Here is a 13,791-nt window from a genome sequence, read left to right on the forward strand (position 1 = left end):
TTCCTGTGCGGGGGGCATTGCTGCCGGGGATGAGAGAGATGAGGAGGAGGGAGCAGGTGAATAGATTTCAGGGGGCTGATGATATATTCTTGGTCTGGCGTGTGGTTATATGTATGTTTTGTACACTTTGCTGCATATGGCTATTTTACAGTTTAAAAAGAGAGAGAAGAGGAGGATGGAGGGTGGAGAGGATGCAGCTATGAGGAGTAGCATGTGCAAAGGCCCTGAGATGGGGAGCAGGGTGGGTGCCATCGGTCACTGAACACAGGCCCCTTGGCTCGCTGGGCCCATGTTGGCATGGGAGGTTGGGATGGCAGCAGGGGCCAGACCACACAAGGCCTTGTCAGCCCCATGACGGAGTTTGGATTTGATCCTCAGAGCCGCGGGCAGCAAGGAAAGGTTTCGGAGGAAAGGGTAACGGGGGCAGATTTATGTTTTGAGAGATGGTGCTGGGGGCCCGGGAGGCGAAGTCTCAGGGGTGGGGCCGAGGCCGAGGTGTGCGTGAGAAGGAGGGGACCTGGACGGGAGGACAGAGCAGCTGTGGGTGCGTCAGCGGGACGTGAGGAGGGAGGAGACAGGTCCAGGGCAGTGCCAGCGAGCTGTTTAAGAAGTGGGGCGACTGCTGAGTGTCAGGAGGCTGCATGGGGAGCGTTGAGAGTCTGGAGAGGAGAGTGGGGCCGGGCGGGCCCGGGAGGAATGTTGTTCTTACCTTCACTGCCCACCGGGGCACCCGTGTGCCGGGCAGTGGTTCAGACACGGCGACACAGCAGGGCACAGAGTCCCTTCCTTGTGGAGCTGACATGCTCCCGGAGAGAGAGTGAGGCAGGCAGACAGATGCTTGAGCAACCATGTAATGTTAATACGCCAGGTGGGGTTAAGGGCTGGGGAGAAAAACCGAACAGGGTGGAGGTCCAGGAAGGCCTCTGGGGGGAGGTGGTATTTTGTAGGAAGCAAGGGAGCAGTCCAGGCAGAGGAAACAGCGAATGCCCAGCCGCTGAGGGTGAGGTCCTTTGCAGTGCTCTGGAATTAGTCATGTGGCCGAGGGGGTGGAGTGGCCAGGGCAAAGGGGAGAGTGGCAGGAGGTCAGGATGGCAGGGTGGGCGGGAGTGACCGTGGTCAGGTGCTGGCGTTTGATCTGAGGGGCGTGGGAGCCACGGGAGGCTTTGGAGCACATCTTCTGACTTAACGTTTCTGAAAGATCACTCTGGGCTACTCTGAGAAAGATGGACTATCAGGGTGGGGGGAGTGAGTTTGCTGGCAGAGTCCGAGGGCTGCAGGAGAGGGGTGGGCCCACCGTGCCCACACAGGGAAACCCCTCCCCGCCCCTGGCACTCCAGCTCCTGCATGGGAGCCACTGCAGCCTGTCGCAGCTTGTGCCCGTGATGACTTCAGCGCCTTCAGACTCTCCCCCAGACGTTCATCATGGGAGCCCGCTCCTGGGCACAGCGCCAGGCGCCAGGCCTGCTGTGGGCACCGCCATGGGCTGAGCGATCCCAGGCGGGCAGCCACCTGGCCCCTGCCCTCCTCCGAGCAGCACAAGCTCCAGAGCTTCCTGGGTTTCCAGAGCACTTCGTCAGAGCTGTTTGGGGCAATCAGAGGCTCCCTGCTCCACATGGAGCTGAGAGGCCGGGCATTCCCGAGCAGGCAAGAAGCATGTGGCCTGGCTTCCCAGGGCTGTGCTGGAGGTCTCGGGGATGCCCTTCTGGGGACACAGCCCCGAAAGGTAATGTGAGGGCCTTGGGGTCCACTGGGCCCCCCCCCGCCTGTGTTAGCCAGGAGGCTGCGGTCCCACATGACAGGCCTGCTCAGAGAGTCACTGTAGCTCGGGCAGAGGAACTGAGGCCTCCTGGAACTCAGGGGAAGGAAGGAACCCCGCAGAGATCTTGGGGACGGGGGGGAGCAAAACACAGGCCTGGACGTGGAGATGTTCTAGAATGTTCAGGGAGCAGCTTCATGTGGCCGAAGCAGAGTGAGAGAGAGGGAGAGTGGGAGGAGCTGAGGGCAGAGGGGAGGGACCAGATGGTGTGGGGCTCGTGGACCGCGGGGAGGACTCCAGCTCTTACCCTGATGCAGTGGAGCCAGCGAGTCCTGAGCAGAAGAGGGCTGTGGTCTGACTCAGATGTTCACAGGCTCCCTCTGGCTGTGTTTTGGGGGGCAGGGGGGAAGGAGGAGGCCACTGAGATGACAGAGGCGGGTGGTGGTTGGTGGAGGTGGTGAGCAGGGGTTGGATTCCACCTCAATTTTGAGCCAGTGAGTCTTTACCACTTGTCCTGTCTGCTTCCGCTCTCTGAAGACCTGCGCCTCTGCTCCTAGGCCACGGGGTGGAATGTGGCGGCTCCCAGCTCCTGCGCTGGAGCCTAATCCCAGCCATATGCAGGGACTGGTTTGACTCTCAAGCCTGTGCCGGGCACCAGGGAGAGAGGGTGAGCTTGGTCCAGCAGTCAAGGCCAAGTAGGGAGTTATTTAGTCTCTCTGGGCCTCAGTTTCCCCACTTGAGACATGGGAATGGTGGTAGAGCCTACCTCATGGGGTTGCTGGGGTGACTAAAGGAAGTGACATCTGTAGGATGCTTAGAGCAGGGCCGGGCTCCGTGCTGTCAGCACTGTCACCTGCTCCTCCGCCGTTCTTCCTCCTGGAGAGAGGGGTCTAGCTTCCGTTGTGCCTGCACCACCCGTCAGGCCCCCTTCAGAGCCCCCAGGGCTGGGCAGCCCAGAGCGTTGCACGTGCCCATGCAGCTGTGTGATTTCTCCATCTGGCCTGTGGTTTTTCACCTGTTTTCTAAGCCACAAACCCTTTACTCCAATAAAATCTTAAATGCTCCTCTAAGATACAACACGGAGAAATGCAGAGCCTTTCTGGGTGGGGGTGCATTGGGAGCGCAGAGCAGGACGCCCCACCCCCAGTCCTGCTGAGCCCGGAGATTTTAGCCCCCAGACACACCACTTCCCTTTGCAACTGCAGCTCGGGGAGCACCTCCCGGGGCCCGGCCTGTGCCTGCACTTTGCACATATGATCTGTGAGGCAGGCTGTTGCTGCCTCGTGTCTCAGAGGAGGAAACAGGCTCATTGAGGGGAAAGGACTCGAGCGGAGATCACAGTGTGTCAGTCAGATCGGGGGAGCAGCACGGACACCCGTCTCGCAGGGCTGGGTGGAGATGCACAGCACGTTCGAGGGACTAGTACTTTGTTGAGGCCCTGCTTCCGTTCCTGAGGCTCGTAGAGGCTGAAGATGGGGACAGTCATGAGAATGCTTTTGGCTGCAAGTAACAGAATATTCCAGCTCCATTGGTGAAAGCCTGTAATCTCACAGAACTTGAAGTCCTGGGTTAGGAGGGCCCCAGGACTGGGTAATTTATTGACTCAAGGACCCAGGGTCTTCCTCTTTTTCTTGTTCTGCCCCCACTGGACTACAGGCTGCCTCCCCTCACAGTCTCAAAGTGGCTGTCATTCAACCAGATAGTATAGTGTCCAGTGGAAGAGGAAATGATGTTTTCTGCAAGCGTTCTTTGATTTTTAGCAGACAGTCCGCATGCACACTCCGTGTCTCACAGGCCCACCCCAACCCAAGTGGCGTCAGCCAATCAGGATTTTCCCTGTGGGCTGGGTGTCTGGTCACCTTCCTCAAGCAAGGGCGGGTAAAATCAGCCTATATTCACAGAGTCGGGGGGGATTAGGATGATAGGATCATCTCCAGAGGCCTGGAGAGGGGCAAGCCTATCTGGAAAGAGGCAGTGGATGGACCTGGCTGGCAAACACAGAGACAAAGGAGTTCATCTTTGTTCCCTTCCTGTTTAAGATCATCTCTTGTTTTTTCAGCTCACAAAAGTTGAACATGCCTGTTGACAAGGTAGAGAAATATGTACTGTGGACAGTAAAAGTTAGGGTTAAAATTAATTGGGATATATTCATAGAGTGGACCCTCTGCAGCCATTGAAGATAGAGGGGCTTGTATGGACTGACATGGAGAGAGCTCCAGAACGTAACTGTTGAGGTGAAAGCCAGTGCCAAGCAAGCTTATGATGTGCTGCCGTTTAGTTTACAAAGAACAGTTGGGAGAGTACACGCTCCCTCTCACACCCATGTGCTTGTGTATGCATGGGCTGTCTGTCAAGAAGAAAGGGTGGACCAAGGTTGCCTCGACGAGGGAGACTAAGTGTCAGATGGCACTTCCTTCTTACCCCGTGCTGCTTATGTGGGTTTCATTTGACTTTTATTCTGTGTATGTCCCCCATCATTACTACCTCCAGAGATAATCTTTTAGTCTACACTCTCCCTGAGATTTTTCTCCAAATCTCTACCAGCCCAGTTCTTTCAAACTTTTTTTTTTTTTTTGTAAGGAAGATGAGCCCTGAGCTAACATCCATGCCAACCCTCGCCTTTTTGCTGAGGAAGACTGGCCCTGGGCTAACATCGTGCCCATCTTCCTCCACTTTATATGGGATGCTGCTACAGCATGGCTTGATAAGCGGTGCATCGGTGCATGCCTGGGATCCGAACCCGGGCCGACAGCAGCGGAGCATGAGCACTTAACCACTACGCCACGGGGCCAGCCCCTCAAACATTTTTGACAATTACCCAAAACAGGAAAAGCATTTTACGTTACACCCAGTGTGGACATGCGGAATGAAATTTCACAGACTCACGTGATGTACCCTGACGTTTTTTATCCTAGTCTATTTCTTTTTTTTCCCCTTAATAATGGTCAAGACCTGCTGAATTGATTTCATGACCCACAGTTGGGAAACACTGTGCATCTCCTTTTTGTGAAAAAGACCAATAATCATACAACGTATAGGCATTCAAAAGAAGAAAAAGAAGCAAGTCAAGCTTTGTGCCATGCCTTGTTTCCACTTACTGTAGCTCAGACATCTGTCCTCGTCCATAAACAGAAATCTACCTCATTCTTTGCACTAGCTGCATAGTTTTTGATCATACGGATATGCTTGGAATGATCTCTTAATCCCCTATTAAAAGACATTCAGGCCAAGGGCCGGCCCAGTGGTGTAGCGGTTAAGCTCGCACACTCCGCTGGAGCAGTCCGGGGTTCGCCAGTTCAGATCCCGGGCACGCAACAATGCACTGCTTGTCAAGCCAAGCCGTGGTGGCATCCCATATAAAGCAGAGGAAGATGGGCATGGATGTTAGCCCAGGGCCAATCTTCCTTGGCAAAAAGAGGAGGATGGGCAACAGCTGTTAGCTCAGGGCTGATCTTCCTCACACACACAAAAAAATGTTAAAAAAAAAGGTATTCAGGCCATTTCCAGCTTCTCTTAATTACACACAGCACTGCAGTGACCATCCTTGTATGTGCCTATGTGGACTTGTGCAGGCTTTTTTGTGACGTGGATTTCAAGGAGGTCAGGTGTTAGACTGATAGTACTCATCCTTCAGTGCTCAGCTCAGACGCCATTGCCTCCTGACCACCCCAAAGTCCGCTCCTGGTGTAATGTGCTCCATGGCTCCCTGGACATCCCCCAACCAGGGCACATCCTTGGCCCTGTTAATAGATGTTGCTAAATTGTAGAAAGCATGTGTGGTTGGAGGTTGCCTTTTTAATTTAGTCTGACAATCTCTGCCTTTTGATTGGGATGTTTAAACATTCACATTTAATGTAAATATGGAAAAGTGATTGGATTTACATTTGCCATTTTGCTGTTTGTTTCCTATATGTGTACTATCTTTCTTGCTCCTCTGTTCTTCCTTTATTGACTTCTTTTGTGTTGAATAAATGTATTTTAGTGTACTGTTTGAATTCCTCTTGATTTTTTTGACTTTTTTAGCTATTATAATATGCATCTTCTCAGTGTAATTCAGGTTAATACTAACTTAATTCCAATAAAACATAGAAACTTTTCTCCAGTATAACCCCATTCCCTTCCCCCTCATTTGTGCTATTTTTGTTATATGTGTTACGTCCATCTGTGTTATAAACCCAACAATATGGTGTCATTATTATTGCCTTATACAATCTTATATCTCTAAGGAAGTTAGAGAAGAAATAAGAAAACATAAATCCAGAGTCCTTTATTCCAACCCACAAATTTACCATCTTAGATTCTTCATTCTCCATATGGATTCAGGTCACCATCTGAAGTCATTTCCTTTCGACCTCAGGGCTTTTATTACTTCACGAGGCAGATGAGCTAGCAGTGAATTTGTTCAGTCTTTGTTTGTATGGGACCATCTTTACTTGCCTTCATTTGTGAGGGATAGTTTTACTGGATATAGAATTCTCGGTTGACCGTTTTTTCTTTCAGCACTTTGAAAATATAATTCCGTTCCATTGTCTCAAACGAGAAGTCAGCAGTTGCTTGTATTGATGCTCTTCTGTATGTGACGAATCCTTTTTCTCTTGATGCTTTCAAGACTTTATGATCTTAGTCTTAGACTTTCACCTGTTTTTCTAGATTCGAATGTCTTGGTGTTTATCCTGCTTTGGATTTATTGAGCTTCTCAGATGTGTAGATTAATGTTTTTCACCAAATTTGGACGGTTTTCAGCCATTATTTCTTCAACCCTTTCTTCTGCTCCTTTCTCTGTGCTTCTGAAATTCATTGCACTTATGTTGGTTTGCATGGCACTGTCCCAAAGGTTCCGTGGTGGCAGAACTTCCTTGTTCATTGAGCTGGGTCGGAGAATGGAAAGAGGCTCAGGCCAAAACGCCACAGTTTCCTTTCCTCTGTTCAGCAGTGTTTGAAGCATAAATGTTTCTTCAATTGTTGTATGCCCTTGATCAATTTCCAAAGTGCTGAAATGGTTTTTGTTTTGGTCAATTTTGTGCTTTTTGGAGAAAAGATTGCCAGTCCCCTCATTCAGCCATAGTCAAAAGTCCCACCCCTTCGTATTGCTAAGTTGACCTTCAAAAAGGATTTATTGACTTACACTCCAAGGGCATCAGTTTTCTTAGTAAATACCTCTTGCTTGAAATGGAATTGGAATTTTATTTAAAAATTTTGAACGTTGATTTGCCTCAGTGGAGTAAGCAGCTGGGTCCCTGAGAGTTGGGTCCTAGTTAACCGCACGAGGTTCCCTGCAGCATTAATTCCACAGGAACCCAGCATTTGGGATATTGAGCTGTGGTTTTGATTAGATCAGCTGGAATGGTGTCGGGTGTGTTGTAGGTACTCAAACAGTGTTTGAATGAAGAGACTACATGGCAAGATATATTTTAAGTAAAAAAAAAAACAAAAACCCCACAAGTTACAGAACAATGTATTAACATGACCCTGGTTATATAAAAACGTAAGTCCTCCACCCACCCCTCAAAGGGTGCTGTTTCTCTGGTTGTACACACGTGTATATTTGCATGCGTAGGAAGAGGTTAAGAAGGAAGCAGAGCAAGCTGTAAACCATGGTTACCTCTAACCATGAGGGGGGCGGGACCCCCACCTTCAGCTGTGTGTGTTGTGCCCAGGAGATGGAATCTTGGGGTGCGTCCACCCACAGCAGTGACTTTTCTAGATTCCCATAGAGGCACCAAACGTGCTAGAAGGGCATTCCTGGGTGGGACTGGGGGCTGTGCGGGCAACTCCACCTTTTCTCCGTATAGGCTTCTGTACTGTTGGAATTTTCCATAGCAGGAATGTATCTGTGACTCGCTTGTGTGAATGGATTTTTTTCTTTCCCAAGAGTAAATTTAAACAGTTTGGTTTTGTGAAACGTGGAATGGATTCAATCGTTTATTTCTCTCGTTTTCCCTTTGCAGTGATATGAGCTCCAGGGCTGGCTATCCTGCTCAGGTTTACAAAACTGCCAGCGCAGAGACTCCCCGGCCCTCACAGCTGGCCCAGCCCAGCCCCTTCCAGCTCTCTGCCTCCGTCCCCAAGTCCTTCTTCTCCAAGCAGCCCGTGCGCAATAAGCACCCAATGGGGTGGAAGAGAACAGATGAGCCCCCGCCACGGCCACTCCCCTTCACTGACCCAAAGAAGTAAGTGCCTGGACGCCTTGTGGGACGCTGCCAGAGCCGAGCCCAGGTGGGGAAGGGGGTGACACCTCTGTCACTCATTCAGCAGGATGCTGTGCCAGTCTGCACACTGGGAATACAGTTGTGAACACGTGGACAGAGGTCCCTGCCCTCGGGGAGCCGGCATTCCAGCTGGGGAGACAGACAACAAATAGGGTAACTAAGAAAAGCAGGCAGTAGGTCAGATGGTGGCTAGCACTGTGCAGTATCTGGATGAAGAACGTGCCCGGGCAGAGGGAATGACAGCTGCAAAGGTCCTGAGACAGGAGCGTGCTTGGTCTGTGGGAGGAAGGCCGGTGTGGCCGGGGCAGTGTGAGCACACGAAGTCAGAAAGGCAACGGGGACAGATCGTGGAGGGTCTTGTGGGCCACATGTAAGGGCTTTGGTGTCTGCTCGAAGGGAGATGGCTTCACGGGAGGGTGTGGAGCAGAGGAGGGACATGATCTAAAGGGGACGTTCACAGGGTCCCTGTGGCTGCGTGTGGGGCGTGGCCCGTGAGGACCAGCGAGAGGCTGCTGGGGTGGTCCGGGCTGGAGCAGGATGGAGGCCAAGGAAGGGGAGAAGAGGGCAGCTTCAGGGTAGGTTCTCAAATGGGAGCAGACATGGTTTACTGGCAGGTTGGATGTGGAGTGAGAGCAAGAGTGAGGTTGAAGATGATTCCAGGGCTTGCAGCCTCCAGAGCAGATTTGCCTTGAGCTGAGGTGGGGGCCGAGAGAGGAGCAGGCTTGGGGGAGAGCTCTGGAGCGGCTAAGGAGTCTGGAGCTCGGGGATAGGTCCGACTGGAGAGAGAAATTGGGGTGTCATCAGCATAAAGGCACGAGGCCAGAGGAGCTGACGGAGGCTGAGAGTATGGGGAGAGAGAAGGTGAGGTGGTACAGCTGGGCTTGAGACCCCTCGGTGGTCAGAGACTACGCGGAGGAGCCCGTGGCTGTGGACCGTGAGCGCTCAGCTGGGCTGAGTCCAAGAACTGGGCGTCGGATTGAGCCTTGTGGAGGTGACTTGAGGGGCCAGGAGAGAAGGGAGGGCAGAATTGGAAGCAGTTGTATAAGCAGCTTGTTTGAGGTGTTGTGCTGTAAATCAAAAGAGAGAGAAGAGGGGTATGCAGTTAAGAGATGGTTTTTGCTTTTTTAAGGTAGGTGACTACAGTATCCACCGTTTATTGAGTACTCACTGTGTGCCGGTCTCGGTTCTGAGTTCTTGTATGTGAATTAATTCACTGAATCCTCAACAGCTCCAACAGAGGTGGACCTCTTATTTGCTCCATTTTACAGATGAGGCCCCTGAGGCCCAGGGTCACGCAACTGGTGAGGGATGGAGCTTGGATCAGAGCCTGGGAACCCCGGTCCAAGGCTCCTTCTCTGCTGGGTGTGGGAGGATCTCCCCTCCTTCCTCCTGTTGTTTGTAATGTCGTCTCTCATGACCTGGATGGGGCCATTCAAATGGGGTGACACAGAGTTCATAAGGAGACAAACGGGGTCCTTGGAGATGTCAGCAGGCGAACGTGCTGGAGTCACCCTGAGGATCCGCTTCACGCATCTCACTGACAGCCAGAGGCGTTCTGAAAACTAGGCTGTCGTCCTTCCCTCCCCTTGGTTAAAGCTTCCAGCGGCTCACCGCTCCCAGGATTAACAAGGGAGGCTCACGTTTACCGAGCACGTGTTGCGTAACAGGCCTGGTGTGCCCTGCGCTTCGCCCAAGCTCCCGTGCACCCTGCACAATCGCCCCCGCCCTCTGCCCGCGTGTCCGCCCGCGCCCCCTCATCCCTCCACTGCAGCCGCACTGCAGGCCGCCCTCGGGGCCGTGGCAGTGGCTCTTCAATGCCGGGGGGGGCTCCCCCCAGATCTTCCGGCTGGCTCCAGACAGGCCTAGTCTGACGCCACCTCCTCAGGGGCCTTCCGTAGACCCTGTTGTCATTCTGTCACTTCTCTGTTCCACTGCCCATCCCCCGCCCCCCAGGAAAGCAGGTGGCACTGTCTTGGTGACGAGACCCCCGTGGCCTGCCTGGCACTCTGGGTGCGCCGTCGTGAGGGCATGAGCCGTGCATCTCGCTTCATTCCCACTGCAACCCCGTGGGGTACCGTAAGGCCCCACTTTCAGGGTGACCAGAGGCTCGGGCCCTAGTGACCCTGTCATGCTCCTCACGATGGTGGCTGCTCTGGCTGTGCTTCCCCCGCATGAGTGCTGTTCCCTCTGCCTGGGTCCCCCACCCCCGCCTGGCTCACTTCTGCCCCCCATGTTAGTTTGCCAGGGCTGTGCTAACACAGTACTCCAGGCGGCGGTCTTCACAACAGAAATGTATTGTCTCATGAGGGTGCTGGAGGTTAGAAGTCCCAGGTCAAGGTGTCGGGGTTGGTTCCTTCTGAGGGCCGTGGAGGAGAACATGCTCCACGCCTCTGTTGATTCACTGGCAATCTGGGGGATTCCGTGGCTTGTAGATGCATCACCCTGATCTCTGTCTTCACATCTTCACCTGGTGTCCTCCCTGTGTGCGTGTCTCTGTGTCCACGTTTCCCCTTTTCATAAGAGCACCTGTCACACTGGATCAGGGTCCACCCGGACTGCCTCGTTTTACCTTGATTACCTCTGTAAAGACCCTGTTTCCAAATAAGGTCGCACTCTGAGACTCTCGAGGTTAGGGCTTCAATGTATCTTTTGGGAGGACCCATAATACCACCCCCAGGTCTCAGCACAGACATGCCTGCCTTGGAGAAGCCCTCCCAACCCCACTCCAAGCTCCTCCCCGCCGCGGACCTGTGCTTCTTCCCTTGCGTGGCACCTACCCCAGGGCAGATCAGAGGGGCATCTCCTGGTGACTTCCTTCCTCTGTGTCGCCCCCACTGGACTGAGAGTTCTGGGAGACCAGAGACACCCTGAGCCCCACTCAGGGCCTTATACGTAGTAGGTGCTCAGAAAATACACCCAAATACAGGACAACCCTAAACAACCACCCCTCTTCCCAAGGATAAAATCCCAAGAAGCCTTTTCGTGTGTGTGTTTGTGTAAACATATGTAAACTGTAAAATATTTGGGGATGCAAATAAAGTAGTTTCATGGATTCTTATAATGTTTATTAATTTATAGATATATTTTTAAAATCACAGGCATAAGATAATATGCTAATTTAGAATGATTGCTTTTGTCCACACACTCCCATTTCACAAAGCTGTCTTATTCAAACTCTCCCCGAGCATTTTGGAGGTGGTGTCTCGTCTTTGTTACAGACACTTCTGAGTCACCTAACCTAGTTTTCCAGAAAATGTTGTCATCACTCCCAACTAAATTATTTGAGATTAAGCATGTGTTTTTTCATCTGTGTGTGGTGCTGTTGCTGAAATTTTATCCCAAGCCACAAAACCTTATTTGCATAACATTTACCTGTATTGACTGATATCTGCTCTGCTGGGTATGTCATTCACCCTTTACCTGCATTCATTCATTTGCTCCTCACTCCAGAACAGTGAAGTCTAGGTATTGGTCATCCCGTTTCCCAGGTGAGAAAAATTGAGGTCCATCCAGGATGGTTAAGTCACCTGCCCGTATTCGTTAAGTTAGTTAAGGTTAATCACTGCAAATGTGATTGTTGGTTTTGTAATTGTCCCCACAGGGTCACCGCATATTATGAACTCATCCCCCGGGAGTAGTTACCAAATTTGTCTAACTTTTTTTTTTTTTTTTTTGTGAGGAAGATCAGCCCTGAGCTAACATCCAATGCCAATCTTCCTCTTTTTTTTGCTGAGGAAGATTGGCCCTGGGCTAACATCCATGCCTATCTTCCTCTACTTTATATGGGACGCCGCCACAGCATGGCTTGACAAGCGGTGCGTCGGTGCATGCCTGGGATCTGAATCTGCAAACCCCAGGCCGCCAAAGCAGAGTGCACTCACTTAACCACTGCACCACTGGGCCGGCCCCTCTAGTAACTTTCTTTCCTCCTTTTTCTGGTCAGGGACCTCTAATGCATCCCCCAGAGGAGGGGTAATGGCCAACATGGGGCTGCTCCGCTCAGGCTGTAGAGACCTGGCCCCATTGATCCTCTCGGCGACCCCATGAGAGGGATCCTGTTCTTATCCCCGTTTCCAGATGAGGAAACTGAGGCACAGACAGAAATACCTAGCCCGGGTCACCCACTAGATGTGGCGGAGCCAGATTGATACCCAGCAAGATGACAAACACAACACCTCATCGTGTGAGAGACTCAGGACTCCATCCGAGGCGGTGACTCGTGTTCTGAGGACTAATTTCTCGGAGGAAACAGTATCCCCGTATTTGGGCATGTGCTCTGTTTGTTGACGAGCAGATGGAGTGAGCTGGGGAAGGCTGGAGAATCCGTATGCTGAGGGGACGGAGAGTATCTGCCACAGAGGGTCCCTCGTGCTCGGCCTTTCCGCAGGCCCTGGCCGACGGTGGGGGCAGGCTGGCCTCTGCCTCAGGAGATCCCCAGAAAGCCTTGTCTTGACCACTTGGTCCCAGGACTCTTAACTGATTGACCTGCCTTCCCCCAGCCATTACAGGGGCCGAGCAGCGTGCAGGTCAGGGCGGGAATCCCTCGTGGGCTGCCTTCCCCTCCGTTTCCCTTCCTTAAACTAGGATGACAGTCCCTACCTCCAGAGTTGGGAGGACTCGCTGAGCTAATCCACGTGAGGCCCCCAGCACCAAGTTTAAGCTGCCCAGGGCTTAGCAGGTGAGAGTGTGACTAGGCCAAGGGGTTTTCAGGCTGATGGGGGAGGATGTGGAACCAGTGGCCCTCGGCCCTGCCTCCTCAGCATCCTGGGCACCTCATCCCCAACGGGCTGGTCTCGACCCAGTTGAAGGGCTGGCGCTGCCTCTGCAGGCCGGTGGCCCCTGGGCCTCCCCCAAAGCTTCACAAGGCTGGTACAGCCGAGGACGGGCCTCTGCTCTTCCAGAGAAGGGCCACACTGCCACCACTCATCTCTGAGTGTGAAATGGGTCAGCAACACCATGGAGGGTTGTCACGAGGTACACGTGTTCAGGCCCCGCTGGCCCGTGCCACCGCAGACCCAGGGCCTGGGGCCGGGGAGGCAGGCCCTCGGGAACAGCCTCTGTGTGCTGCCTGAAGTGTGCAGCGGTGGTTTGAGGGGCAAGCCCGCGGGTTGCACCTGAGGACCCAGGCCCCAGGCATCCTCAAGCATAACGGGGGCAGCCCTGCGTCCCATAGGCCGCCGAGGGGATGAGATGAATAACCCATGTGGAGGGCAGCCCTGGGCCTGGGAGACAGTGAGCGCTCAGGACGTGGACTTTGTTGCTGCTGATGGTCCTACACCTGCAGTCCCCTGAGCCACACCCCCTCAGTTCAGGTCCCGCTCTGTCGTCACTGGCTGAGACCGTCTCAGAGCATCAGTGCCCTCATCTGTAGAGTGAGGTGACGGTAGAACTTGCCTGTCGCTGTCACTGTGAGGAATGAATGCAGCCACACGTGACACGCAGGGCCCCCAGGGTGCAGGCCCATGTCACCAGGAGCCGCTGTTACCGTGATCCACGCACACTGGGAGCTGCTTTCATCATGAGTGGATCTCAGAGTGGCTCAGAGCGTCAGGCAGACTTGTGTTCTGAGTATCCTCAGCTCACCGTGCCTCAGTTTCCCCAGATCAAAAGGGGAAGACAAGAGCCAGCCCTGATGGCCTAGTGGTTAAAGTTCGGCATGCTCCACTTCGGCGGCCCAGGTTCGTTTCCTGGTTGTGGAACCACGCCACCTGTCTGTCAGTTGCCATGCTGTGGCAGTGGCTCACACAGAACTAGAAGGACTTAGAACTAGGATATACAACCAGGCACTGGGGCTTTGGGAGGAGGGAAACAAGAAAAAAAGAGGAA

The 13,791-nt window shown here is 53.0% G+C and overlaps 1 protein-coding gene across 14 annotated transcripts in view; it reads left to right on the forward strand.

Moving 5' to 3' along the window:
* Positions 1-13,791, forward strand: part of SIPA1L3 (signal induced proliferation associated 1 like 3) — a 239,273-nt gene that overhangs the window by 203,618 nt on the left and 21,864 nt on the right. For all 14 annotated transcript variants that reach the window (XM_058529162.1, XM_058529169.1, XM_058529166.1 and 11 more), the window contains one exon: positions 7,705-7,926. In XM_058529162.1, the coding sequence (XP_058385145.1) occupies positions 7,705-7,926 (222 nt within the window). The remainder of the gene's footprint in view (positions 1-7,704; positions 7,927-13,791) is intronic.

This window comes from Diceros bicornis, chromosome 34, assembly GCF_020826845.1.
Source record: "Diceros bicornis minor isolate mBicDic1 chromosome 34, mDicBic1.mat.cur, whole genome shotgun sequence".
Classification (NCBI taxonomy): domain Eukaryota; kingdom Metazoa; phylum Chordata; class Mammalia; order Perissodactyla; family Rhinocerotidae; genus Diceros; species Diceros bicornis.